Source organism: Panthera tigris, chromosome F3 (assembly GCF_018350195.1).
Source record: "Panthera tigris isolate Pti1 chromosome F3, P.tigris_Pti1_mat1.1, whole genome shotgun sequence".
Lineage (NCBI taxonomy): Eukaryota > Metazoa > Chordata > Mammalia > Carnivora > Felidae > Panthera > Panthera tigris.
This window is the reverse complement of record NC_056678.1, coordinates 64,084,381-64,111,008: the sequence shown is the minus strand read 5'-3', so window position 1 is coordinate 64,111,008 and position 26,628 is coordinate 64,084,381. Positions and strand designations below refer to the sequence as shown.

The 26,628-nt window shown below is 50.6% G+C and overlaps 3 protein-coding genes across 8 annotated transcripts; 1 reads left to right on the top strand and 2 right to left on the bottom strand.

Moving 5' to 3' along the window:
- Window positions 1-23: 23 nt before the first annotated feature.
- On the bottom strand, window positions 24-11,124 carry PFDN2 (prefoldin subunit 2). Its single transcript, XM_007093041.3, has 4 exons — window positions 11,015-11,124; window positions 1,278-1,366; window positions 1,061-1,184; window positions 24-334 (listed from the first exon to the last, which is right to left on the bottom strand). Exons 1-4 carry the CDS (start codon window positions 11,087-11,089, stop codon window positions 158-160), a joined length of 465 nt encoding a protein of 154 aa, XP_007093103.3. The 5' UTR covers window positions 11,090-11,124; the 3' UTR covers window positions 24-157.
- Window positions 11,125-11,145: 21 nt separating this feature from the next.
- On the top strand, window positions 11,146-14,152 carry NIT1 (nitrilase 1). Of its 4 annotated transcripts, none has more exons than XM_042975787.1 (7): window positions 11,146-11,287; window positions 11,852-11,950; window positions 12,200-12,454; window positions 12,586-12,689; window positions 12,899-13,032; window positions 13,201-13,326; window positions 13,611-14,152. In XM_042975787.1, the coding sequence occupies exons 3-7, from the start codon at window positions 12,210-12,212 to the stop codon at window positions 13,875-13,877; spliced, it is 876 nt and encodes a 291-aa protein (XP_042831721.1). In that variant the 5' UTR covers window positions 11,146-11,287; window positions 11,852-11,950; window positions 12,200-12,209; the 3' UTR covers window positions 13,878-14,152. The 4 variants fall into 4 exon arrangements, with proteins under 4 accessions (XP_042831721.1, XP_042831719.1, XP_042831720.1 ...); XM_042975785.1 differs by having other exon boundaries at window positions 11,147-11,271; XM_042975786.1 differs by having other exon boundaries at window positions 11,163-11,240.
- A 952-nt stretch (window positions 14,153-15,104) lies between these two features.
- Window positions 15,105-26,269, bottom strand: DEDD (death effector domain containing). Of its 3 annotated transcripts, none has more exons than XM_042975789.1 (6): window positions 26,199-26,269; window positions 24,358-24,390; window positions 17,342-17,730; window positions 17,037-17,144; window positions 16,481-16,627; window positions 15,105-15,621 (listed from the first exon to the last, which is right to left on the bottom strand). In XM_042975789.1, exons 3-6 carry the CDS (start codon window positions 17,664-17,666, stop codon window positions 15,245-15,247), a joined length of 957 nt encoding a protein of 318 aa, XP_042831723.1. In that variant the 5' UTR covers window positions 17,667-17,730; window positions 24,358-24,390; window positions 26,199-26,269; the 3' UTR covers window positions 15,105-15,244. The 3 variants fall into 3 exon arrangements, with proteins under 3 accessions (XP_042831723.1, XP_042831724.1, XP_042831725.1); XM_042975790.1 differs by lacking the exon at window positions 26,199-26,269 and adding an exon at window positions 26,040-26,112; XM_042975791.1 differs by lacking the exon at window positions 26,199-26,269 and adding an exon at window positions 25,898-25,915.
- Window positions 26,270-26,628: the final 359 nt, after the last annotated feature.

Genomic DNA, 26,628 nt, shown 5'->3' with positions numbered 1-26,628 from the left:
GGGAGAAAGCTTGAGGCTGGAGCTGAGCATTCTGACCAAAACATTTAATTAACAAAAAAATATTACAATAGCAGAGAAAATAATAATAATAACAATAAAGAGAAATCAGAAGAAGTGGGAGTCAGGGTAGAAAAAAAAAACGCAAAGGCCTTGGTCCCTAGGAGACCAACACTCCGGCTGAGGTGGACTTGGCCCCAGCCCCGTCGGAGTTTTCCTTGGCTGCCGGCTTGTCATCTTCCCCCATGAGACGAATGTTGTGCTTTTCCCGGAACTCATTTAATTCTCTTCCCTTTGCCTGAAGCTGCTGTGTAAGTGTCTCAATGATCTTCTGTATCTAGAGGGCCAGCGATAGGATTACATGAGGATTTCAGGAACCACCTTCCCCTACCTGGGATGGACTATAGTTGGGGGACGGGAAGGAGAGAGGACACCTGTAACCTCACCTTTTACCAAGTATTAATAGTAGAGCCGAGACCCTAAAAGTATGCCTTTCTCAAACACAACGGCGTGTGAGCTTTAATGTACGTTAAGAACCACTTGGGCTGTTTATTTTTAAAATGCCACTCCGTGGGGTGGCTGGCTGGCTCGGTCAGTAGAGCATGTGACTCTTGATTGTGGGATTGTGGGTTCGAGCCCTGCGTTGGGCACGGAGAGGACTTAAAAAAAAAAAAAAAAGGATGCCACCCCATAGGCCCCTAGCCAGTTGTTCTGAATCGGTGGGTCCAGGCAGCTGCAGTTTGGGTCAGGCCTCCAGGTGACCCGGATGCAGGTGTCCCCGGACCACACTGTGAGAGACCCTGCTCTCACTGCTGCCTCTCCCCTTGGGAGAGCCAGGCTTGTGAGCCAGGTCACAGAGTGCCGGGGAAGAGGCCGCCAGCCAGCAGTCCCTCCTGTGTGAGGAGTTAGACTTTGCACAGCATAAAAAGCACAGGCTGACAGGCTGCACGTGCCATCTTCAACACGGGTGCCCGCCCACTTCCTCCACCATGCTCCCCCAGTCCCGGCCTCCCTTCCCTCACCCCTCGGCGCCCAGAGCTTGTCCGCAAGGACTCCCGCTCACCTGCTCCTTGTTGCTCTCCAGGGCCGGCAACACCTCCTTGACCGTCCGCTCCACCAGCACGCCTCCCACCATGCGGTAGCACTTGCGGGCTTCGTCCACCTCCTTCAGGGTGTCTATCACCAGGCTGGGGTGGGAGGACAAGGCCGCTCGGAGAATCCAGCCCCGCTCCACGGCAGCCCGCCCGCCGCTCCTGTTTGCGCCTCCCCAACGCCCTCACCTGTGCTCATTCAACTCCATCTCTAGCTCGGCTGCCTTGGACGCCAGACCCCGCTGTTCCTGTCGAAGGCGGTTGAAGCCAGCAATGACCTTAGAAGGTGAGAAAGAGTTAAGTGAGAGAGGAGACAGCGGGCACGGCAGAGGGTCAAGACACAACACAGGACGGCGAGCTTTGGACACCTCCCTTAGAAAAGGAGTAGAACCCACGTCTGTCATTTCGACCTTCAGTCTGTCCGGAAGCCACTCACCCTGCACTGAGAGCCTGCCCGGTGTGAGAGAGAGCTCTGCTAGTCCCTCTCGCAGCTTCCCGTGTGGTGAGGAACAGGCATGTGTAACTCAGGATGGGGTGGAGAGCCACTGGGGCACCTGCAGAGAGGCTTAGACTTGCAGGTAAAGAAGGCTGTTCGGAAAGACTCTGTGGTGAGTTAACTCCTGTTTGGACCTGCCCAGCCGGCATTCTTCCCACCGGGGAGCCGCCCCCCCTTAGCTCAGGGGGTGCTTGTGGGGCTACCATTCACAGGACCCTTGGCCCTTGACCACAAGGGCGGTGACCTGTTGTTCTATACCAGAGTCTCTGTACAGGAACTGATTTTGGGGGTAGAGAGAAACGGGTACGGAAGACAGGTGCAGCGAAGGCAACTACTTGTCCTGCAGAGACGATCCTCCATTCCTCCTCCTGAAATCCCCAAAGCTGCCCTAGTTCTTGAACTTGGTGGGACTCAGTTATTTAACCTTTCTCTTCATTGTGGTCAATTCTGTGAACTACCCGCCAGCCTTCCAAAACACTACTTCAAAAAAGAAAAGGTTGCTCAGGGTCCATGTCTGTAGCCTGGAAACCCCAACTAACATAGGCTTCCTGAGAGACACGGCCTTAACTGAAGCCTGAAGGACGAGAAACTGGGGGAGGAAAGGGTGCAAAGGAGGCATAAGAAGTAACACACATAAAGGCCCAGAGAAATGATTACTACCAGCTCCTTGTTCCCCAGAAACAGAGCAGGGAACCTAAAACAGCGTGAAAGCCAGACTGGGTACTAAAATCACCACCTCCGTCACTCTCAGTACAGGGCTCTGATGACTGTGTTCAGAAAGAAGTACCAGATGAAAGGCGGAAAGTGTAATGAGGAAAGAAGATTGTGGGGGTGTGTGTGGGGGAAACATGGGGCCCAGAGACAAAAAACCAGGTTCAAGTTGGTCTGTGCCATATATTGGCTCTATGGCCTTGGACATTTAATCCGATGGTTCTCAACCCTGGCGCCACGATAAAGTCCCCAGGAGAGCATTTTCAAAACACGAATGGTGGAACCTCAGAACAATTACACAATCACTGGGTGAGGCCCCTGGGATCTCAGCACTTCTAACACTCCCCCATAATTCTAATGTGCATCCAGAAAGGAGAACCACTGGGTTTCCCCCTCTGGGCCTGAGTTCCCTCACCTGTGACACACACAGGGTCACCTACTTTATAGAACTGCTGTATGGTGCGGGCTAGTTAGGAAAGGGCTTCGTAGGCAGGAAAAGTGCGTTAACTGCTGTCATGGCCTTCTCCCCAAACCCAAGTGCCCCCTTGGCCCTTCCTGATCAGCTGAGGGCCGTGGGCCCGCCCACGCTCTCGCTCCCAGCCATATCCTGCCCAGTCTCATGCTACTGGTGACCGCCTCATCTTTACTAGGACCTTCTATCCCGTACCTCTCTCCACAAGGTTCATCTACAGCTGATAAGACCCTGCTGGCTGGCCTGTGCCACCCCTACATCTCTTTTCCTGCTCAGAAAACCAAGAAATAAGTCTGACTAGGACGCCGTCGCCCCAGTCGTATGCTGCCTCCTCCCGGCCACCAGCCTTTGATCTCCGTGTACTTCTCGCACTCATTGCAACAAACACTTTGAAACCTAACTCCACTACCTATACCAAACTATTCCATTTATGGTTAGCTTTTCCTTCACTATCGATGTTACAGATCAAAGTAATTTCATCTATGGAAATTCCACAACGAAACCAGATTCTAGATGCTCTCCCAGCATCCAAATGACCCTCTCTTCTGGATGTATTTTGTTGAACACATCAGTGAAATCAGCTTAAGAGTCTAAAATTTCTGAGGCCTAGACTTATTTTCCTTAGTAATTAGTAGGAATCTACTTTTCAGCCACCAATTTAACACAACTAAAGGCAAGAAGAGGTTTTGTTTTCAACTCCAATTTTTCTTCAAACATTATTGCTAATTAACAACCCCTACTTCCTCTTGGCCCAGTTTATGAACTTTTAATCAAATGGCAAATTAAAATAAATCTATTTCAGTGTATGAGTTATCTACAGTTATTATGGAAAATTTCAGCCACTGGTGCACTTAAAGGAAATGAAATCTCTTAGCAGCTAACCATAACCTAACTGTAAATTAGATGCAAAATAAGCCCATAGTAACCTGCCAATGAAGACAGAAAGGCTGTGATGTATTCCCACGTTCTTCCTCTGAAAATACTTTTCTAATGGTCTTTTCCCTTATGGCCAGACTTATTTTCCTTCTCTTTCCCTTATTCCCATTCTCCTAAGGTTGTCTGGCGTGAGAAGGGATGGTTAGGTCAGTGTTGATTCCCTCAGCCCTACTAAAATCTTCATCTTACATGTAAACATCCCTACTGAAAAAGAATCCAATTAAATTAAAATACCAACTGTTTATCCTATTCAAAAGTAACTTCAATCCTGGCAACTATACAGAGCTCTTTACATTCTTGGCACACTTTTATACAGGACATGGTTTTCTACCCCCGCCCCCCCAGCTTTACTGACATAAAATTGACATATTACATTGTGTAAGTTTAAGGTATACATTATGATTTAGTATATGTATATATTGTGAAATGATTGATAATAAAGTTAATACATCCCATATGTTAACCCTCTCTGTGTGTTCACATATAAATGCATATCAATTCCTTAAATTTTTTGGTAGAAAAGCTTTCCAATTTTAGTGCATTTCTAATTTTCAACTATGCAGGCCTGCCTTCTAATCTTTACTGTTGTCTTCTTTGAAATTTTAAATATGCAAATGCAACCTCTTTTAAAAAATTTTTTTAATGTTTATTTTTGAGAGAGAGACAGAGACTGAGCAGGGGAGGGGCAGAGAGAGACAGAGGGAGAGGGAGACACAGAAACTGAAGCAGGCTCCAGGCTCTGAGCTGTCAGCACAGAGCCTGACGCGGGGCTCCAACTCAAGAACCGTGGGATCATGACTTGAGCCGAAGTCGGACTAACTGGCTGAGCCACCCAGGCACCCCTGCAACCTCTTTTTAAATACCTGTTTTTTCCACAGTCCTACAATATTGCACCTTCCGCCCAAGGTTTGTAAGGAAAAGAACACTACTATATGCCAGGCACTCTGCTCGACTCTATCTCATTTAATTCTAAAACAAACAAACAAAAAAGCACAGTATAAGACCTGTACCTTCATTTTATGGGTCAGTAGACCAAAGATGGTGGAGAGAGAAAGAGGAAGGAGGGAGGAGCGGGAGGGGAGGGAGAGGGAGGGGAGGGAGCGGGAGGGGAGGGAGAGGGAGGGGAGGGAGAGGGAGGGGAGGGGAGGAGATAGGCAGCAGGGGAGGGGACAGGCAGCAGGGGAGGAGGAGGGAGGGGGAGGGAGGGGAGGGAGGGGAGGAAGGGGAGAGGGAGAGAGAGAGAGAGAATGTGTTAGCACAGTAAGCTGCGGAACTGGTACCTCTCCCCAGCTCTGTGGAACTCTAAGGACCCTTTTCTAGCTGATGTATTATTCCTGGCTTGTCATCCGTCACCTCTCATAGAGGTCAAACTAGGGGGTGTCTGGCTGGGTTCAGTTGGAAGAGCGTGTGAATCTTGACCCAGGGATTGTGAGTTCAAGCCCAACATTGGATGGAGAGATTACTCAAAAAATAAAATCTCAAAAAAAAAAAAAAAAAAAAAAAAAAAAGAAGTCAAACTAGTTTTGTATGATTTATTTGCCTGTTTTATTTTTTCTTTCTTTTTTCTTTTGTTTAATCACTACCGTATACTTTTGGTAACTTTACAAAAAATCTGCAATCAATACCTTTATCTCCAAAATGTCCTTTGGTCTTTTTTTTTTTTTTTTTTCTTGTCCTTTGGTCTTCTTACCTACATGATATTTACTCTTATTGGTTCACTGAAGAATAGAATAACAGGTCAAGAATTACGACTGGATGCGTCTGGAAAAGCATTTTATAGGGTATCACTCACTAACTATCTTCTTTTCAGTTCAGTGCCCTCTTTTCCTGACAAACATACTCAGCTGTCAAAGAAAACTTCTTTGACCTTATTACTCCAACAAATAATGGTTCTAAGCCCTTCTCTTCATCTTTTTTTTTTTTCTTTTTAAAGTAGGCTTGCCGCCCAGCATGGAGCCTGTTGCGGGCCCCAAATCACAACCCAGAGAGCAAGACCTGAGCTGAGATGCAGAGTAGGGCAGTCAACTGACTGAGCCACGCAGTCGCCCCTTCATCATGTTTTTAGGACTAGTCTATACTCACTGCCTCGACTTCCTCACCTCCCATTCATTCCCAGCCCACTTTAAATTGCTTTCTATCTATACTAGTTATTAAACTATTACTACTTATTAAACTAACTTCTCAAAGATCACGAATGGCCTCCTGCCTAACCCAACAATTTTTTCTCAATTTTCACTCTGCTGCTTTGAAACTCTCTTAAGTAGCACACGGTAAGATGGAACTAGCCCAGACTTCTGAGTCTATTGTGGACGGGTTCATATCCTAGTGTTTTTGCTGTTTACTTGCTGTATGACCAAGCTACTTAACTTCTCTTGGTTTCCTCATTTATAAATGCAGTTAATAGACCATAAAGCAGGGTTTCTAAACGTTAGCACTACTGAAGTTTTGGGCAGGAAAATACCTTCTTATGGGGGGCTGTCCTGTGCATTGTAAGATATTTAGCAACCTCCCTGATTCCACCTACTAAAAGCCAGCAGCAACTCCTACTTGTGACAACCAAAAATGTCTCCAGGCAATGCCAAATTTCTTGGGGGGGGGGGGGAGGGGGAAGTCCCAGCAAGCGGAGAACCATTGTCTCACGGTAGCAATGAGGACTGAACTGAGAGGCCCAGTGTAATGTACATTCTCTTCTCACTTTTAGCTTCCAGGACCCTTCAGTTCCTTGGTTCTCTAACCTGTCTTAACACTCCGTTCCCCTTCCTGAAGTTCTTCCTCTCATCCCAACAGTGGAGAAGGATCTAAGATTCTTTTCATAGCACTTCTCCCTTTATTACCTATACTATTTCAACTGGTATTCTTAGCTACCTCTGTGGTTCCAACAACTGCCTTCATTTGACTGCCTGCAAATCCAGGCCTCAGAAATTCTAGACTCTAGACCCAAATTTCAAGTTAGAGGAAGGCATTCGGAAGTGAGTCAGAAATGGCTTCAAAATCTGTGAGCGAGTTACCCCTTTTCTGAATCTCAGTTTCTTCACCAAGAACATAAAGGTAGTATCAGTCTCCTAGCATGTTTGTGAAGATCAACTAGTTACATCAAGAACTTAGGACAGGGGCGCCTGGGTGGCTCAGTCGGTTGTGCGTCCGACTTCGGCTCAGGTCATGATCTCACGATCAGTGAGTTCGAGCCCCGCGTCGGGCTCTGTGCTGACAGCTCAGAGCCCGGAGCCTGTTTCAGATTCTATGCCTCCCTCTTTCCTCTGACCCTCCCTGTTCATGCTCTCTCTCTCTCTGTCTCAAAAATAAATAAATGTTAAAAAAAAAAAATTAAAAAAAAAAAAAGAACTTAGGACAATATCCAGCAGAAAACAGATTGTCACTAAATGGTAACAATTAGCACGGAACATTTCCACTTAAATGTCCTACGGGTACCTTAAACTCGGGTCATTCAAAGCTGAACTGATCATCTTTTACCCCGTTTTAAACTGTTCCCTTTTCTTGTCTCCCTAGTTCTGCTAATGACACCACCCTGGCCCTCCAGGTAGGAAACCCTGGTTTCGTCTTTGAACACACCTTTATCGCAACAACTGCCAAGTTTATTGCATCAATCTCAGCAATTTTTCTTTGGCTCCCTGACATCACCCCACTTCGAGCCTTCATTATCTCTTGTCTAAACTACTCCCGTCGTCTTCTAAATTATCTCCTAGTTTTGGACTCTCCAAATTCATCCTATACGCTGCTGGTGACTTAACTTTCCTAACACTTGGATGACACAGCAAACTGTTCGTGACATATTAGGCTTACAATGCAGATTGCAAAATGGTATATACCGTACGATGCTATTGTACTGGACCAATATTATAAAGTATGCAAATACGTAAAGAACACACATCCTCCCTTTCCATCTACACATGCATATACAAAAACATAAAAGAGGGGAGAAACCTCTTTTGGAGTATATCAAAGGATATACTCCAAAATGGTAATAATAGTTATCTTTTAGACAGTAGGCTCATGGGTACATTCACTTATTTTGTACTTTTTCCCGTGTTTCCCACATTTTCCATAATAAACATGCCTTATTTTAGGTAGCAGAAAAAAAAAAACAAAACAATAGTATACCATATATCCTTCTGTGACTCGGGCACTGCTTACATTAAAGAGTTCCAAATTCTTGGGGCGCCTGGGTGGCTCAGTCAGTGGAGCATCTAGCTCTTGATTTCAGTTCAGGGCATGATCTCACAGTTCATGAGTTCAAGCCCCCGCATAGGGCTCTGAGCTGACAGTGCAGAGCCTGCTTGGGATTCTTCTCCCTCACTCTCTGCCCCTCCCCTGCTCGCTCACACATGCTCTCTCTCTCTCTCTCTCTCTGTCACACACACTCTCTCTCAAAATAAACTTAAAAAAAAAAAAAAGGTTCCAAATTCTTTGCCATGCAAAGACTCAGCTTGCTTTAAGCACCACAACTTTCTTATACCTTGTGATTTAGCTAAACTAACCACTCACTGTCAGCCTGTGCTTTCCCTAGGTCTCCTCTTCTCATCCTATTCCCTATATTCTATTTCCATTACCACCTGTTCAAATCTATCCAATCCTTCAGGCCCAGCTCAAATATCTTTAATACGGTCGTGGTGTAAATGGAAAAATAGGTCTGATTCTCAACTCGCTCACTCAGTTAAAAGCCCCAGCCTTCCAGTTACTGACTTTGGGTGAGTTAACCAAAGTCTCTGAAACTCAAATGTCCTTACCTACAATATAGGTAGGTAAGGTATAGGAAGACAACATAACCTACCCAAATGGCCAAATGGCATAATAAATTAACAGAAGATCAAACAAATGCCTAGTACAATGTTACTTCCTTCTATCTTGTTTATAAGGGACCTATGTAGCTCACGTTTGCAGCAGTGATAAATCACACACACACACACACACACACACACACACACACACACACACCTTTAAAGTCAGCTCCAGGCCCAACGTGGGGCTTGAACACATGACCCTAAGATCAAGAGTCACATGCTCCACCTACTGGGCCAGCCAGGTGCCCTGATAAATCTTCTATTTTTTACCCAGTGTTCTCTCTAGAACACAAAGACCACAGAATGTTAAGCAAGAACAGCCTCCGAACTCAATTATCACACCCGCTCAGCCCTCTTTGAGGGGTTCTTTTCTTTCTCCACAACCCCTTAAATATTGGCTCCATCCTCGTTCTGCTTCTCTTCTCACTTTCTGTACAAACCCTAGAGGATTTCACCCACAACCGTGGCTTTGTCTACCATCCATAAGCTTATAATTCTCTAATCCGTATCTCTGACTCAGGTTTCTGTAACTCAAGATTTATAAATCAAACCAACTACTAGATGTCTCTACTTGACCGTCCTACAAGAAACCCAAACTCAACCCCCTAAAATAAACGTATTTTCCCTCCCCGACATTTCCGATCTTCCTACATTCTCTACGGCACCAGCATCCATCAAAGACAGAGATCTGAGAAATATCCTAGATCCCTCTCTATCCCTTTTCCCCCACATTCGAGTCTTGCACCCTTGTGCAAGTCTTGTCCCATGCCATACTTTGTCTACCTGCACCCTAAACGTGCCAGGCGGTTTTATGCCTCGGTGCTTTTAAGTACCTTATTCCCTCTACCTAGGAAATTCCCCACTTCCTTCTTTGCCTGACTAACTCCTCTCATCCTTTAGAATTGACTGGAAGGAATAGCTCTTCCAGAAGGGGAAAGAAGAAAAACAAAACAAAACAAAACCTAGCATTTATTAAGCACATACTATATTCCAATCACTGTGCAAAAACACTCTGAATACCTTTTTTGACTAATAATCAAAATAGTGATGAGGTACGCACCATTATGCATAATTTTTATTTTAGAGCGTGTGCACATGCGGGACAGAGGGAGAGAATGTTAAGCAGGCTCCACGCCTGGCACGGAGCTCGACTTGGGGTTCGATCCCACGACCCTAGGATCATGACCTGAGCCAAAATCAAGAGTCGGATACCCAAGAGACCGAGCCACCCAGGCGCCCCTGCACCATTATATTTTCACAGGAGAGCAAGGTGAAAGAAGTCACCTATACAAAATAAATAGCAGAAATGTGATTCAAACACAGATCTGTCAAACCCAAGTGCACTTCTTACGCTCTTAGCCACCCCACTATACCACAGCTTCCCTTTCCCACCCATTCCTCGAATCTCATAACCTCTTGCTAGGGGGTCCCTCCTTTAGCTACCATAAAGAGGGGCCCGTGTGGAATACTGTACATTGAGTCTGTGAGCTAACTTGAAAACAAGATCTAGGTTTCCCTATACACAGCAGAGGGCCTGGCACAAGGCAGACCCTCAGAAAGTATCAGGTGTCTTTTCCCTGCCCTTCCATCTCTCTCCCCCCTCCCCCGCAGAAACTCTTCCCCCCCCCCAAAACCCCACAGCACTTTATACCTGTTAGAACACTCACCTTCTGCCTCATATTAGCATTTTGTATGTGTTATTTTACTACGGGCTCTTTGCATGGGGCAATTTGAAAAACCCTTATGCGGATACCTTTGCCTGTAGCAACTGTTCCACAAATAAATGATAAATGAACCTGTAATTAGAAGAGCTCTTGTTTATGTTTTCCTTTCTATCATGGAGATTTCTTCCCACTCCCATTAAAACACTAGCCTCACTATTAGCAAATGGCTCCCATGCCACAAAAGGCTTTCTGAGTTATTTATCAAACATCTCGCGATGCCAGAGACTGGGGGAAATGCAAACTCGGGTTAGGAAAGGGTTTCTGGTCGCTAAAGAAATTCAATCTTACAATGAGTCCCGAATCAAAACAGTATGGAACACTAGACTGTTCGAGTATGTGAGTCACGTGGCTCTGCAGGGTGAGGGCGACTGTCAACGTGGTTTCAGGGTCACGTAACAGACCACATACAACCAGCCCGTTGACTAATCCCCTGGGATTCGTTACGAGCGGCCTTGCCCAGCCTATCCTGTTTGAGGGTGCGGAGAAGTGGGGAAAGTGACGACCTATCTCCCCTCACAACTGTGCATCCTGCCACACCCCGCATCTCGGGGCTCTCGCCTCCTGCTGGCTCACCCAACACCCCCAAGGGAGGCGTGGCCTTCACCTACCAACCCTTTGGCTCTCTCCCTGGGGGCTCGGCCAGCTTCTCCAAGGACCCTCCCCTCTCTGGGCGGCCTCGCAAAGGTGGGACTGGAGCGAGGCCTGCACCGGCCACAGGCTCCCCCCCTCTCTCCGCATCGACTTCGGACCCGGCCCGGCTGCCCTCCTTCGCGTTCTCCGCTCCTCACCTGCTCTGCCGACACCGCCCCTTTCCCCGCGCCGCTGCCGCTGCTCTTGCCGGCGCGACCGCTGCTCTCCGCCATCTTCGCCGCCTGCTGGGCTTCCGGCCTGCGCAGCCCCGCCCCGCCGTGCGTCACATCCGGTCTGGGAGTTACCGCCCACTCGCCCCGCTGCCTCTGCCTCCAGGCCGCTCTTCGGTTCGGATCCTGCGGATGGTTTTGGCTGTGTCTCCATGTAGGACCTACCGTCTGCCCCGCCGGCCGCGGTGAATTCCGCCTGCGGTGCTTTAACTTGTGCAACAGAGACAGTGCCCCTGGGAGAGGGGCAGAACCCTTTCGGACGGGTTAACCGGAGAGTGGGGGCGCGGGTTGGGATCTGGGTGCCAGTGCCCTCTGCCCAGCACGGGGCGGTGGGAAAGGAGGGAAGGTGAATTTCCCCTCAGAGATTCCGGGGTAAGGGGCGGGGGGGGGGGGGCGGGGAATATGTTTTGAGCCGCAAAGCTGTGCAGGTGTGCAGTCAGGAAGAGAGGCTGGGAAAAACAAGGAAGTTTCATGGAGAGGACTTTTCAAGCGCGGATAGGTTTGGCTGAGGAAAATGGCTTCAGTTTAATATGAGATCACTGGAAGTCGAGGTATTCAGGTGCCCAGTAAAGCCCTTTCCTCCATCTTCCCACTTTATGATCTCTTCCTGTAGCCCATAATTACTTACAGTAAAGAGTGTTTTGAAGACTTAGGGGGTGTTACTGGCAGGGCCCCGATTCGGCCCCACAGTGTGAAAAGTCAGAGAAGCCTAGAAATGTACTCCTTGAGGGAGGGGCCGGTGTCCTGATTTCTCACCGTCTTCAGGCTGGGCTTCATCATCAGGCCTCCTCACCAGCTCCTGTCCCTTCTTTTGTGTCCTGGACTCCGGATCCCTCGACCGTCAGTACTTTGTGCACAGCCCAGGTAACACGTTTTGTTCTGTCCTCAGTGCCTCAGTAGATGCTCAGTAAATGTTTGTTAAATGACCAGATGGTGGGAAACACTGGGGTACCAACCATCCACAGAACATTTCATCAGTGGGTGGTTGTGCCCCGTTAAGAGCACAAATCAAAGGGCAGTCCAGCCCTCCCGCCTCCCCATTTGAGACCCTTATCATTAAACTGGGATTTTCCCGTGCTGGGAAACCTGAGTCCTGCCTTGTGCCATTCACAGGCCCAGAGCCATGGCCATCTTCTCTTCTTCCTGGGAACTACCGCTGGTGGCTGTGTGCCAGGTAACCTCAACCCCAGACAAGCAGCAGAACTTTAAAACATGCGCAGAGCTTGTTCGAGAGGCTGCCAGACTGGGTGCTTGCCTGGCTTTCCTGCCGGAGGCATTTGACTTCGTTGCGAGGGACCCTGCAGAGACGCTCCGCCTGTCAGAGACACTGGGTGGGAACCTTTTAGGAGAATATACCCAGCTTGCCAGGTATCAGGGCAAGGGGGAGGAAAAGGTAGTTTCTTTGTTGGGCACTTGTCCCTGAGTTGCCAGGTGGGAGGGTAGAACCTTGAGAAGAGTCGTCCGTGTCGCCTCCTCCCCCTGCCCCCCTCCTCCCCCAGGGAATGTGGACTCTGGCTGTCCTTGGGTGGTTTCCACGAGCGAGGCCAGGACTGGGAACAGACTCAGAAAATCTACAATTGTCATGTGCTTCTGGACAACAAGGGTGAGACTTCCGAACTCTCCAGCCTCCCTCTTCCCAGGCTTTGCTACCTAAAGTAAGATCCTCCAGAACTGTTACGCAACTCTTTGCTTGGTCAAGGGGCATTTGTACTTGGCATCCTAGCTTACAAGCTAGCTCCCTGGGAGGAGAGGAACGAGGTTGGCTGCTTCTAGGGCACCAGCACTGAGCACTCCTTCTCCATCTTGCTCCAGGGTCAGTAGTGGCCACTTACAGGAAGACCCATCTGTGTGACGTGGAGATTCCAGGGCAGGGGCCTATGCGTGAGAGCAACTCTACCATCCCGGGGCCCAGTCTCGAGTCTCCTGTCAGCACACCAGCAGGCAAGGTGGGAGTTGTGAGAGGAGGAGATGCGGGATCAGGAACACGAGGGAGGAGACTAGGAACACTCTGAGGTGGTAACAGAGGCTGGAAAGCCCTAAGGAGCGGGGTAGGGAGGTAACGACTAGATGCCGTGACGAACAGAATAGGGGTGTCAGGCTCTTTTTCGTTGCAGGTTGGTCTAGCGATCTGCTACGATATGCGCTTTCCTGAACTCTCTCTGGCATTGGCTCAGGCTGGAGCAGAAATACTTACCTACCCTTCAGCTTTCGGATCTGTTACGGGCCCAGCCCACTGGGAGGTAAGAGACCCTCCCTTCAAAACCCAAGGGCCTCCTCTAAACTTCCTTCTCCACCCTTGGCCCTACCAGCCGAAGAAAAGATTTTCCTCCCCTTCCCACCCAGGGGGAAGCATTCATTCCCTAGATTGCTGCCCTTCACGTTAGAGAACAGGTAACAGTAAATCATTCCTAGGCAGTTATCAGAACGGTCACAAGGAGTAGACTGGCCTGTAACATCCGTCACCTATCGATTCCCCACTGGACGTTCCATGTACGTGAGTGAACGCACGTCTCCTCATCCCCAGGTGTTGCTGCGGGCCCGTGCCATTGAAACCCAGTGCTACGTCGTGGCAGCAGCACAGTGTGGACGCCACCACGAGAAGAGAGCAAGTTATGGCCACAGCATGGTGGTGGATCCCTGGGGGACAGTGGTGGCCCGCTGCTCTGAAGGACCGGGCCTCTGCCTTGCCCGAATCGACCTCCGTTATCTGCGACAGCTGCGCCAACAGCTGCCTGTGTTCCGGCACCGCAGGCCGGACCTCTACGGCAGTCTGGGCCACCCACGGTCTTAAGACTGACTTCTGGGAGCTGACACTCCCATCGTGAGCTGGCGTTGCCGTGACTTGATGGCAGGACCCAGGCGCGGCTCCCCTCACGTGGAGAAGCTCGACTGCCTTGGCGGAACACAGGCTCAGCTTCTCGAGAAAGAAGAAACTTTCACCTGAGCTCCCATTTCAGTTTCAGAAAGGTGGAATTTTCTACAGTCACTGTTTATTTCATGAAAACCGAAGTTATGCAGAGGGCTGAGCAGCACTGGCATTGAAAAAAATAGAATCATCAGAAAGTCTGTGTCTGGACATCTCCTTTGGGAGCTGAAAAGGGGAGGTGGGGTCGTACCAGCCGGACGAGGCTCCAGTTCTAGGCCTTCTGGCTCCTTCGACAAGCCTCCCTGCCCCGATCAAAGTGCGACACTCAGTGCATGTCCCGGCCCCACGCTCCCAAGCTTGAGCGTGGGAGTGGGGTAGAGAGGGGGGGGGAGGAAAAAGGAGAGAGGGGTGGGTACTGAATGACTTCGCTTTCACCTAGACTGCCCTTCGCCCAAGCCAGAAGAAAGCAAAGGGGAAAGGGCTGCAGGGTACATGATTTATTTTCACTTGAACATGGAAGGGAAGTCTCACACTCCCCCTTCCCCTTTCCAGGGGGAGTGTATTTTTATCAGCAACCCCTTTGCCATCCGCCCTGTGCGGGAGCAGGGAACTAGGCTGCCCTAGTCCTCTTACCTCAGACTCCCTTTCGGAGGGTTTGACCAAAGGGGGGGAAAGGAAGGCGCCACCCCAGGCAGAGGTTTCAAGCCATGGAATGGAGGAAAACGAGGCAGAGAGGAGCAGCACCAGAGGCCGGCAGAGAGTGGAGAGGGCCACAGCTTCTTTGTTTTTTAAAAATTCTATAATTTGGGAGAGGGTGGTGATTAGTTTCCAAAATACGCTTCAGAGTCCCACCTTCCACACAGCTCCCTCACTCAGCCCTTTGGTTTTTGCAGACAAAATTTAAGAGCCCTCAGAAAGCCAGAAGTACTGACGACCCCGCAATGCACCCGGAAGCAGTGTTCACTTCGATCCCCTACAAAGACTATGTTCTATAGACTTTGCTTCTCCCTCTACGTTTGTCTTACGGCTCAGTGGCAAGGTGGCTGTAGACGCACATCAGGAGGGGACGTGGGAAAGGGAAACAGGGGAAGCCCAGGCACGTGGGTGCAGGGAGGGGTGGGGAACACCGCTTCCATTTTCCTTTGTCTTTTCCTTTAAAAAAAAAAAAAAAAAAAAAAGGCAGGGGTGTGATTGGTCGGAAGGGTAGAGAACAAACCCCAGAACGGTATGTGAGCTCCAGAGGTGGGCGGGGGGAGCAGTCCCCCGAGAGGTGAGAGGTGAGAGGGGAAAGGTCAGGGCAGTGCCTGCAGCATCAAGTTCCTCAGCAGTTTCTGCCGGCCCAGCTCGTAGTCCTCCTCGTCCACATTCACCAGCAGCTTGATGGCTTCGTGGCCCACAGCCTGCTTGAGGGAGTCTGTGATAAAGACACCTTTGAGCGCCTCTAGTAGCGAGCCGTTGATGTAGTCGCGCCAGAAGGCGTCGAGGTAGGTGAGCTCGGAGAACTTGATGTCGCAGATGATGGAGCCCAGGTCCCGGGACTTGAGGATGGTGTTGGCCTGGTTGAAGCGCTCGAACTGCCGCTCCAGTGGGTCCTGCTTGTTCGAGAACACGTTGCCTTGCAGGGCGGTCTCGTGCTGGCAGTATTCGGCCCGAACCCGCAGTCTGATGTCTGTGGGGAAGAGAAGACACGCACAAGCCGTTGCGGAGGGGGCGCGGACAAGCGGGCTCGAGAGGCTGGAAGACCGGCGGAGGAGCAAAGCTGGGAGCGTCACCTGACGGCTTTCCTGCCTCTCCCCCCGGGACCAGTTCTTTCCCAAGCACCTCTGAAATCCTCGCCCGAACACACGAGTTTCCCTTTAAACGGGCCAGGCCCAGGCCAGATCACTGCCATCCCTCACGAGGAGCACCCTGCTTCTAGGCAGTATGTTCCTAACAGGCACAAGTTCATTTGTTTTCATTTTGTTTTTAATATATTTTTTAAATGCTTTATTTATTTTTGAGAGAGAAAGAGCGTGAGCGGGGGAGGGGCAGAGAGAGAGAGAGAGACACACACACACACACACACACACAGAACTCAAAGCAGGCTCCAGGCTCTAAGCTGTCAGCACAGAGCCCGATGCCGGGGCTCAAACCCATGAACCTTGAGATCATGACCTGAGCCGAAGTCCAAGGCTTAACCGACTAAGCCACCCAGGCGCCCCCAGGCACACGAGTTCATTTCAGTATTCGATCAAAACTTGGTCCATCCTACAATAAGGATGTTGTAACAGCATCCCTTTGATCTCGTATTAACTAGAAAGACGTGAATTGGACTCTGCCACAAAGACAGAGGAATTCTCTCCCCACGGACTCTGCCACAAAGACAGAGGAATTCTCTCCCCACAGATGAGGCCGTTCAATCCCACTAAACCATTCACCCATTCAATGCGAGCCTGGCACTAAACAGCATAAACTGCCCGGGGTCTCAGCACTTCTCCGTATTTCCCCCTCCCATCTGCTCCACCTCCAGAGCCCTTAAACTTCCTCACCACATGTCTGCTTTTCCTTGGGATCTGGTGTTACTGACTTCCGGCGTTTTCGCTGGCTCCCGAGTGTGGCTCTCCCTCGAGCTGGCCGCTTGCTACACATCTGAGGGCCCGACGTGGGGCAGCACACCACAGGATAGTGGGGAGGCACTGGCCAGAGGGGAAAAGGGGAAAACACATAGTAGGGGAAAAGGAGAAATACAAACCGATCTCTTGGAATGAGGAAGGAATCGCTCAAGACTTAGCACTAAAAGCCTACGGGACCTGAAAAGAGGACGCACGATGTGGGGACAATCACAGGACGCAGGTGAAGCATTAACACCTCACCTAATTTTTATAGGGCTAGATGCTGGGGGAGCGGGGGTGAGAGAGACCCGGCGCCCTTTCATGCAGGCTGGCGAGGCTGGAAAAATGGTGAGTTTAGGGTCTTCTTTTTTTTTTTTTTTTAAGTGAGCGCTATTCCCAAAACGGGGCTTGACCTCACAACCCCAAGGTCAAGAGTGCATGCCCCGCTGACCGAGCCAGCCAGGAGAATTCAGAGGAGTTCCTATCTTCTTACCTGTTTTAGGGGATTGGGGAGGCCTCGGTTCTGGATCGCTGAGGGCTCTGGGGGTCACGTAGCGAATTGACGTCTCCTCCAGATACTTGTCTACAAGATCGGGGCACACTATAGGAGGGGAGGGGGTCCTTCAGGAAAAGATGCACCCCCCGCCCCCGGTCCAACCCTCCCACGGGCCTCCTAACTCCTCCTAGGTAGCCCCCAGGGTCATCGCCTCCTCCCACCCGGGCTCCTGTGCTGCCGGCTCCAGGCCTCCCACCACCGGTCCCCGGGCCCCCGCGGTCTGGCCCCTCGTGCACCCTCACCGGCCCGTCTCCTCTTGAGGGTGACGTAGGGCAGCAGGTCGTGGCGAGTGATGATACGCAGCAGCTGCAGCACCTGGCGGAAGTTACTCTCATCGCAGCGGCCCTGGCGCTCCAACGCCAGCAAGAAGTCACGTCCGTTTCGGATGAGGCCACGCTCGTGGTCATCGATGACATCGACAAAGAGGAAGGAAAGGACGCGCACGTCCCTGTGTGTCAGGTGGGCGCCCACGATGTCAAACATGCGGTGCAGGCTATAGAGCCCGTGCTCCTGCTCGCCGCGCTCTTCGGGCCACACCTGGCCGGCCCGCCGCTTCAGGCCCGCCATGCCGGGGGCTCAGGTGCGCGGCGCGGTCCAGAGTCCCCGCTCGGCGGCCGCGGGCCCCGCTACACTGTAGGGACGAGGAAACAGAGCCTGTGAGCCACCCGGTGGAAGAACTGGTCTTGTTCGCTCCCGTACCCCCAGGGCCTAACGCCGTGCCTGGTGCGCGCGCGGCAACACCGAGGATTTATCACGTTTTAAAAAAGTGATTACTGCAAAATAAAGCCCAGAGCTCTCCACATCCAACAGCTGTTACCTTAAGTCCAGACCCTACTGGAGAAACAGGGTCGCGATCCCTGAGAGTGTTATATGCAACTTCAGGCTGCAGACTCAGCAGGAATTGCCGTTAGAGGGTACCCCGATTCTTCCCCTGCCCCCCAAATACTGCTTTTGGTCCCTTTGTGCTCTCCCTCCTTCCCCCAACCATCTCACCTCTTAAAGGTAGGCAATCCCGAGAAAAGTAGAGAATTCACTTTCTTTTTTTAATGTTTATTTATTTTTGAGAGAGAGAGACAGAGTGTGAGCCAAGGAGGGTCAGAGAGAGAGGGAGACACAGAATCCGAAGCAGGCTCCAGGCTCTGAGCTGTCCGCACAGAGCCCGACGCGGGGCTCGAACTCACAAACTGTGAGATCGTGACCAGAGCTGAAGTCAGATGCTTAACCCACTGAGCCACCCAGGCGCCCCAAGAATTTGCCCTTAACTAATATGGAAGCTGCAGGAGACAAACCTACAGACGGACAGTAGGGAAACTGAAAATCTTTAGGTAAGACCTAGTTTTCATTCTGCCCATATCATTAACAAGCTAGCTGTGTAGCTGTGTGACTTCAGGCAAGTCACCTCACTTCAAAGTCACACTGTCCCCCATCTACAAAACATGAAGGAAAGAAGCTACTCCTCAGACTTGTTAAGAATCCAATTAGAAAATACATGTGAAACTGCTGGGGCGATGATTGTGAAAGAGATTTCAAAGAGATAAGCACCCTGACCTCTGCAGCCCAGAGCCACCCCCTCCCCCAACCTTATCCTCATACTTCCTGCAATCCAACCAAGTTCAAAAGCCTAACTGCACAGGAGGCTAACCAATAATGTTCACCCAAACTCATGGATTTACATCAACGAACATTACTACGTTGAGCACGCTCGTGACCCTCCTATGCCAGGTGAACTCACCAATGATGTTCACGCACCATTTGGATATATGCCCCTTCTACTCCTTCCTCGTGGTTGTCATTTCCCCACCCCCTCGCAATGACCCACAGCAGCTGACATTCGTTCTATAATTTGGCATTTGTGGGGTTTTTTTTTAATATTTATTTATTTTGGAAGAGAGAGAGCACGAGAGAGAGAGAACGAGGAGAGGGGCAGAGAGGGAGACAGAGAATCCCAAGCAGGCTCCACGCTCAGCAAAGAGCCTGACGCGGGGTTTAATCTCACAGTCGTGATCGTGACCTGAGCCAAAATCGAGTCAGACGCTCACCCGACTGGGCCCCCCAGGCGCCCCCATAATTCAGTGTTTGGCTCACCAAGTTTCAGCATCAAGCTGGGTAATGTCAATGACCTGTGACCAAGCCTGAAGTCCACAGGCTTCCACATCCACACTTGTCACACACACGTGCCGCCCAATACTGTTCTACCAAACCACAGCTCCAATCACCTGATCCATTATATATTCCTATTGAAGCCACTTCTAAATACGTCTCCAATCACCTCCACCGCCCTGCTTCAGGTCCTGATGATCCCTCACTTGGACTATGGCAACAGCCTCTCGAGGGCTCCCCTGCCCACCAATCTTAACCCACCTAAGTCCATCCCTCATATCCAGCTGAATTCGCTATCTAAAACGCACAACTGAGGAGCGCCTGGGTGGCTCAGTTGGTTAAGCGTCCGATTTCAGCTCAGGTCATGATCTTGCAGTCTGTGAGTTCAAGCCCTGTGTCAGGCTCATGCGGACAGCTCAGAGCCTGGAACCTGCTTTGGATTCTGTGTCTCTGCTTCTCTCTGCCTCTCTCCCACTCATGCTCTGTCTGTCTCTCTCTCTCTCTCAAACATAAACATTAAAAAAAACATTTTTTGGGGGGCGCCTAGGTGGCTCAGTCGGTTAACATCCAACTTCAGCTCAGGTCATGATCTCACAGTCCGTGAGTTCGAGCCCTGCATCAGGTTCTGTGCTGACAGCTCAGAGCCTGGAGCCTGCTTCAGATTGTGTCTCCCTCTCTCTCTGCCCCTCCTCTGCTCACGCTCTGTCTCAAAAATAAATAAAAACATGAAAAAAACCCACATTTTTAAAAATAAAATGCACAACTGACCACATCACTTTTCTGCTTAAGACCTATCTACAGCCCCCTCCTTACCTAGAACACTCCAGACTCCTCACACAACACACCAAGCCTTCTGAGATCAGGCCCTGCCTACCTTTTCAACCTCATAACCCACTTTTGATTCTCTACCGTTATCGGTTTGTTTATAACTCACATACAGCAGGCAGCTCATTTCTCTGTCCCTTTCTTCAGGCTACTGCCATTGCCTGAGTGCCCCTCTCCCTTCTCTGTACCCTACCCCCCTATACCACTCCTCTTTTTCACACGGCTAACTCCTACTCGTCCTTTACGAGTCAGCTCAGATACCATCTTCAAATTCATTCTCCACACCTCCATGCTGGGATACGTAATCCTCTTCTGTGCTCCTATGGAACATCATGCGTATTTCTTTTAAACCCCATTTGTGTATTTATCACCCCAGCCCATCTTAAGCAACTCGTGAAAATGGACTAAGTCACATTCACCTTTATATTCTCAGTGCCTAGCAATGAATAGAGGTTGGTACACAGTACTCACAACCTACTGAATCGAGCTTAGTCTCCAAGAAATCATCAAAAGCAGCATCAATTAAGAAACAAACCCACACAGGGGCGCCTGGGTGGCTCAGTCGGTTGAGCGTCTGACTTCGGTTCAGGTCAAGAGCTTGCAGTTCGTGAGGTCGAGCCCCACGTCGGGCTCTGTGCCGACAGCTGGGAGCCTGGAGCCTGCTTCGGATTCTGTGTCTCCTTCTCTCTCTACCTCTCCCCCAATTGCACTCTGTGTCTCTCTCTCTCAAAAATAAATTCAAAAATTGGGGCGCCTGGGTGGCGCCGTCGGTTAAGCGTCCGACTTCAGCCAGGTCACGATCTCGCGGTCCGTGAGTTCGAGCCCCGCGTCAGGCTCTGGGCTGATGGCTCGGAGCCTGGAGCCTGTTTCCAATTCTGTGTCTCCCTCTCTCTCTGCCCCTCCCCCGTTCATGCTCTGTCTCTCTCTGTCCCAAAAATAAATAAAAAACGTTGAAAAAAAATTTTTTTAAATAAATAAATAAATAAATAAATAAATTCAAAAATTAAAAGCAAAAAACAAAAAACAGATACACACACCCTGGTTACCACGCATACACTCTAGCTAGCCGTAGCCTCCCCTACGCTGTGTGGAACTACCCATACCACGGCACCCTACTAAGCAAGAAGATTGGTGGTCCTGTTTTATACACCGAGACACTGAGGCTAAGTTACAAAAGAGAGTAAGGCACGCCAGGGTGGCTCAGTCGGTTAAGTGACCGTCCGACTCTGGACTTCAGGTCAGGTCATGATCGCACGGTTTGATCAAGCCCCGGGTCAGGCTCTGCGCTGACCAGATGGAACCTGCTTGGGATTCTCTCTGCCTCTCCCCTGCTCACAGTGTGTGTGTGTACGCTCTCTCTCGCAAAATAAATAAAGTTTAAAAGAGAGAGAATAAAATGAGCCACTTCCAAAGAGCCAAGTTGATGGGGTCTTAGAAAACTGCAGAGCAAGTGAACCCAATCCTCCCTTCCTCAAGAACCTAAAAGGGAAGCAAAGACTCATACCCATAAGAAAAGGGGAGCTCCATCCCGCACTCACTTAGCCCCCAAACATGGGTTTGATATACGGACAAGAAATATGGCTCACAGCTACTTAGGAGAGCCCAGATGCCCCCCACCCCCCACTCGCCTGCTGAGCATGGGAACAGCTGGGAAAACAGCTACCCAACTACAGGGTAGTTTTCTCTGTATCTTCCTCTCACCTGTTGTACTTACTGGGTACAAATGGGGGCGGGGTGGGGGGGGTGCTGAAGGAAAGTAACTCCTTGCTCATAGCAGGCAACATGAGAAAACCGAGCCTCCTTAGGCGTCTCCCTGTTCCCTGTCCCACCTGTTCCTCTTGGCCAGCTGCTGATTATGAGGATCTCAGAAAAAGCAGATGGGCAGGTTTCACATTCAACCAATCCTAAGAGCAGGTTGCTAGAGAGCTCCCTAATTCAAACTGTTCTGACTTTAAGTCCCCGGAAATGAAGAAATATGGTCCCTACATACCTCGCCCCTGGAAAATGAGGCAAAATGCAGGAAAGCATTATAGTCCTAATTATTATATATCAATGGATGCAATTCTGTAATAGACCTCAGTCCTCTGAGGGTTAACTCCCTAGATAGGATGGAAGAAACAGCCACCTTAAGTCCTAGACCCCAGGCTGGATCATTCAAAGTGCCAGGAATTATCAGCGCTTCTAGGTCAGTGGTTCTCAACCACGGAGGACGCTGCCTCCCTCCCCGCCCCCCCCCCCCCCCCCCGGACATCTGGCGATGTCTGGAGACATTTCAGACTGTTATGACTGGAAGGGGTAAAGGACTGTGCCAGTGGCATGCAGTGAGTAGAGGCCACGGATGTCTCTAAACATCTTAGAATGCCCAGAAGAGCCCCCACAACAAAGAATTATCCAGCCCCAAATGTCAATAATGCTGAGGATGAGAAACCCTGTTCTCGATGGACCATGACACGAAGGGGCCAAAGAAGAGAGACAGTATGTCACCGTCCCCCCTAGATCTAGAGACGGAAGCCATTGGGTCCCTCTGACCCAAACCCATCGAACAGTATTTCAGAAGAAAAGCAAAGCCGGTCAGACACAGACTATAAACTCGTAAGTCCAACGAACCCGAAGGAGTCCCACCCACTCCAACCCTGGCTTCTCTAACACCTGCGGCTGCCATTCAGGTGAGCAGCAAGCGGTGGGCCTACACTCTCTTCGGCCCCATCCCAGGAGGTCGAATGTGACCTAGTTCAATCTGGATCTCTACGAAGATAAGAGAAATGCCATCCTGTGCAAGACAAACAGAAAGGATCCTGCCCTTAGGCCTCACAGCCACCTTTCAAGTCCTGAACCTAGAGTTGCAGACCCTTCCTTATTTGACTGCTCATCAGACATCCTGCTTATTCTATGAAGCGAAATGCAGAAGAGGCTAGAGTTTCCCAAGGCCGTGTCCTTGAGAGAACTGTCAGGAGGCTGACGGGCAAGCTAATACGCACCCCCCCCCACCCCACCCCACTTAATTATCATCTGGGATGGTGAGTTCACTCAGTTAGCAATCCAGATGGGGTTCCAAGAATCGATCTAACTTCAGTGCTGAAAGAACATGCCCAACTTCCTCTTAAACCAAAATATACTCAGCTTTCTGTGGCAGTGAAGCTTGGGAACACAGCTTAAATTATACAGAGATCCCAGAGAGACCAGAGTCGTGAGGAGAACGTACCCCCTCTAAACAACAGAATTAAGAGACCTTCTGAGTCCCGGTATCTGAAATATTGCCAGATAACAAGAAACGGACCAAACGCTCAGCTCAATGAGAGTCCTGATCCCGCGGGCTGCTTTGAGTCCACTTGAGAACCTAACAGGGGTCCCCCCGCTACAGTTCCCCAAGAATAATTCTTTATTCCGAGGAACCGCCGCATTTCCTGGAGTTGTAGTTTTTTGCTAGTTTGTTTTCTTTAGGGAGGCCCAAGCCAGCCCAGGGCCAACAGACGGTGCCTATATACCTACAGAATTGTCTGTCTGGTTCCTACTTCCAAGCAAACTCTAGTCTCATCCCAACCAGGAATGACATCCGTATTTTTTGAGGTACTTGGCTCTCTCAGAAGCCCTTAGAGGACAGTCCCGTGGAGGAAACAAAAAAGAATGATCTCTTGAAAGGAAGACGCAACTCTGGTATCATCGCAACCAGGATGACATCTGTATTTTCGTAGAACTAGAGGTATTTGGCTCTCTCCGAAGCCCTGGGGGACGAAAGTCATGTGGAAGAACTAAAAGAGTGAGGTCTAGAAAGTTGGAATGAAAACAGCACGGAGAAGCCTGAAGAGGGCAGAAAGAGCTTTCCTGCTGGTGGGATAGGGAAAATGTAGCCAAATATCTGGAAGTCAGAATTACACAGTATGTTTTCAAAAGGAAGATTCCAGGAACCCTGAACAACGAAAAGACAAAGGTGAGGTGCTTCAGCAGCCCTCCAAGAGTAACACTCAGAGACACTGTACAAGGGCACCAGTTCCGTATGTTAAAAAAAAAAATGTGTCTCTCAGAGCTCACCAAGAAGACTAGATAATGACAAACCAAAGCTGGGGGCTTGCCCCCACACACCTGATTTCTGCTCTCCTTTTCCTCCTACCAATTTCCAGTTATCCAGAGACACAGTGACTGCAACAGGTCGTATGCACTCAGCTGGGTAGGTGAAAACACATGTTCCCTGGCCTCGAACCCCTTACTGGGCTCAACCCCAATGCATTTCTCTTGCCATTCCCATCCCCTTCCATTGTTCAAAAAAAAAAAAAAACAAAAAAAAACCAAACAACCAAAAAACAAACAAAAAAACCATAAAAAGTTCCAGACTTACCTTTGCAAGAAACTTAATTTCCCAGGTCTCTTCCTAGCACAAGGTTGGAAGCCAGCAGCAAAACAAAAACAAATGAGGGGGAAAGAGTCAATTTTCAAGCGTGATTTTGAAACATCAAAGGCCCAAAAAATTAGTCAGTCCCAGTTCCAAAAATACACAGACACACCTAAAGCCATTTCGATTAAAATGATCCACTGTGAGCTAAAGGGGAGAACTCACTCCCAACCAAGTCCCCAGTCCTCCCTAACGCTCTACTGGCCAATTCACGAAACAATACCAACTCCCAGAATTTCCAGCCTGGGTGGCTCATGGCAAGAAAGGTCCCAAATTCGACAACTTGCGGGAAAACCAATCATCCTCTGATACCTGCTCACCTGACTCCTCAATGCCTTATGAGACCCACGTCTTTCGTTACATTTTTGTTACATTTTAACACTGACTTTCAACTTTAGGGAGAACTGGAGACAGGGAAATGATTACAGCCAAAGAAGGCACTTTCTATCCCTTCGCTTATCAGACCAGACCTAGCCTCCAAATTCTGTCTTCACCCTTTCCCTTTGCACACAGTGAAAACAAAATATCCACTGAGGCCGGGCTCCCTGATACATCTACATTTCACCAGGGAACCTTTCCTATATGTGAACGCTGACCCCGCCCTCTTAGCACTTAAACAGGGAAAAAAAAAAAAAAAAGTCTGGAAACTAAAGCAATCATTTAATTATCCAGGCTGCCCAGATGCCATCCTGTTTTCTGTTCCCTTTCTCAGACTTCCAGAGCCTCCACCCTGGCATGTAGGGCTCCAAACCAGCATGGCTGTTTCCCCATTCTTACACTGCTAATTGCTAGAAACTAGAAAAGTCCTTTACTCCTTCTACACTTCGGCGGCGGTGACACCGGCTTCCCCGTTCTCCCTTCTGTCCCTGACCAGGAAAAACAAGGGAGCAGTAAATCAGGGAGCCTCTGGAAAGCAAATCCAGTTGAACCCCCATCCGTTCTCCAAATTCCCTAATTCTCCCAATTCCCCATTTCTCCAAACCATTCCCTTCTGCCCTTCCCACCCTATTAAAAGCTAAAGGCCTGGCCATTAGAATTGGTTGCAACTGAGGCTGCTTAACTCTGCTCGCTCTTCCTTTCCACGGGGAAAGGGAAACCCCCAACCTCTATCCCCCGTGCAGCTCCACTGTCCTATCTCCCAGCCCATTCCCCTTCCTCCCAAACTTTCCTCTTAGTCTCTCACTTTCCCCATTACCTCGTCACACCGCCACGCTCTCCATTCCCCCCAATCTCCGCGCTCTCCTTTTCCACCCAAATGCTCCCCTAGGCCCTTCCCCCTCCCACCTCCAATTTCACACTTTCAAAACCGCCCCCCCCCCCCACGTCTGAAGTCCCCTCCTCACCCTTTCCCACCCCCTCCCAGGACCGCTCTCCAGAGTCCAGTCCCTCCCACCACATGCCACCGGCCTCTTCCCCTCCGCACCCTCGGCCGCTCCCTCCCGCGCCCACCGCCCTCAATCCGGCGGGATCGCAGCCTCACTCCCACCTCGGCCGCGCCAGCACCCCCGGCCGGGCCCGGCCCGGCCCTTGTTTACGCCCCTCCCCGCGCCCAATCCCCGCCTCGCCCCTGCTCTCTCCCACAGTTGCCACCTCCCCCGCACGCCCCCTCGGCCGCTCCCCTCCCCCACCTCGCAGCGTCCCGTCACCTCCCTCTCTCGAGGTTCTCGGGCTGGACGTCGCCTCCGCCTCCCCCTCCACTTTCCTTCCCCTAGCCCTCCGCGGCCCCGCCCGGCCCCGCCCCGTCCCGCTCGCCTCCCCCTCCCCACCCCGCCGCCCCGCCGCCTCACTCTCGGCTCAGGCTCGGCGCCGCCATGTTGGATCCATCCGCGCCGCCCTCCCGTGCCGTCGCACGCCGCCGCATCCGGGCTCCGGCCGCCGCCGCCGCCGCCGCCGCCGCCGCGGGCGCGGGGGAGGTGGGGGGGGGGGCGGCCGCGTCCGGAGCAGCGCCTCCCGGAACCCGGCCGGTTAGCGGTGGCTTCGAGACCATAGTGAGGCATGAGCCGGGGTGGCCATGCTAGGTGTGGGCAGCCTGGCAGCGGCATTAACCGGGGCGTGGATAGCTTCACTTTGGGTCGAGAGACTAGAGACTGGCAGCCATCTTGCTTTGGGGCAAGCGGGCAACGCAAGTTCTTCCCGACGGCGGCTTCAGGGCCGTCACGAGGCGGGAGTGCGGGTTGCGTTCTCGGGTGTGAGGACGTTGGCGGCGCCGGAGCCGGC

Bases quoted from the DNA above. Each gene is read 5' to 3' on its own strand.
- NIT1 (XM_042975785.1), top strand. From the start codon at position 11,219: ATGGTTTTGGCTGTGTCTCCATGTAGGACCTACCGTCTGCCCCGCCGG. The intron at 12,690-12,898 runs GTGAGACTTCCG...ATCTTGCTCCAG, and splicing joins TGTGCTTCTGGACAACAAGG to GGTCAGTAGTGGCCACTTAC. The intron at 13,033-13,200 runs GTGGGAGTTGTG...TTTTCGTTGCAG, and splicing joins TCAGCACACCAGCAGGCAAG to GTTGGTCTAGCGATCTGCTA.
- DEDD (XM_042975789.1), bottom strand. From the start codon at position 17,666: ATGGCGGGCCTGAAGCGGCGGGCCGGCCAGGTGTGGCCCGAAGAGCGC. The intron at 17,145-17,341 runs GTGAGGGTGCAC...CCCCTCCTATAG, and splicing joins CCTCAAGAGGAGACGGGCCG to TGTGCCCCGATCTTGTAGAC. The intron at 16,628-17,036 runs GTAAGAAGATAG...CCCTCTGGCCAG, and splicing joins TCCCCAATCCCCTAAAACAG to TGCCTCCCCACTATCCTGTG.
- PFDN2 (XM_007093041.3), bottom strand. From the start codon at position 11,089: ATGGCGGAGAGCAGCGGTCGCGCCGGCAAGAGCAGCGGCAGCGGCGCG. The intron at 1,367-11,014 runs GTGAGGAGCGGA...TCACCTTCTAAG, and splicing joins GGGCGGTGTCGGCAGAGCAG to GTCATTGCTGGCTTCAACCG. The intron at 335-1,060 runs GTGAGCGGGAGT...CTGGCCCTCTAG, and splicing joins TGGAGAGCAACAAGGAGCAG to ATACAGAAGATCATTGAGAC.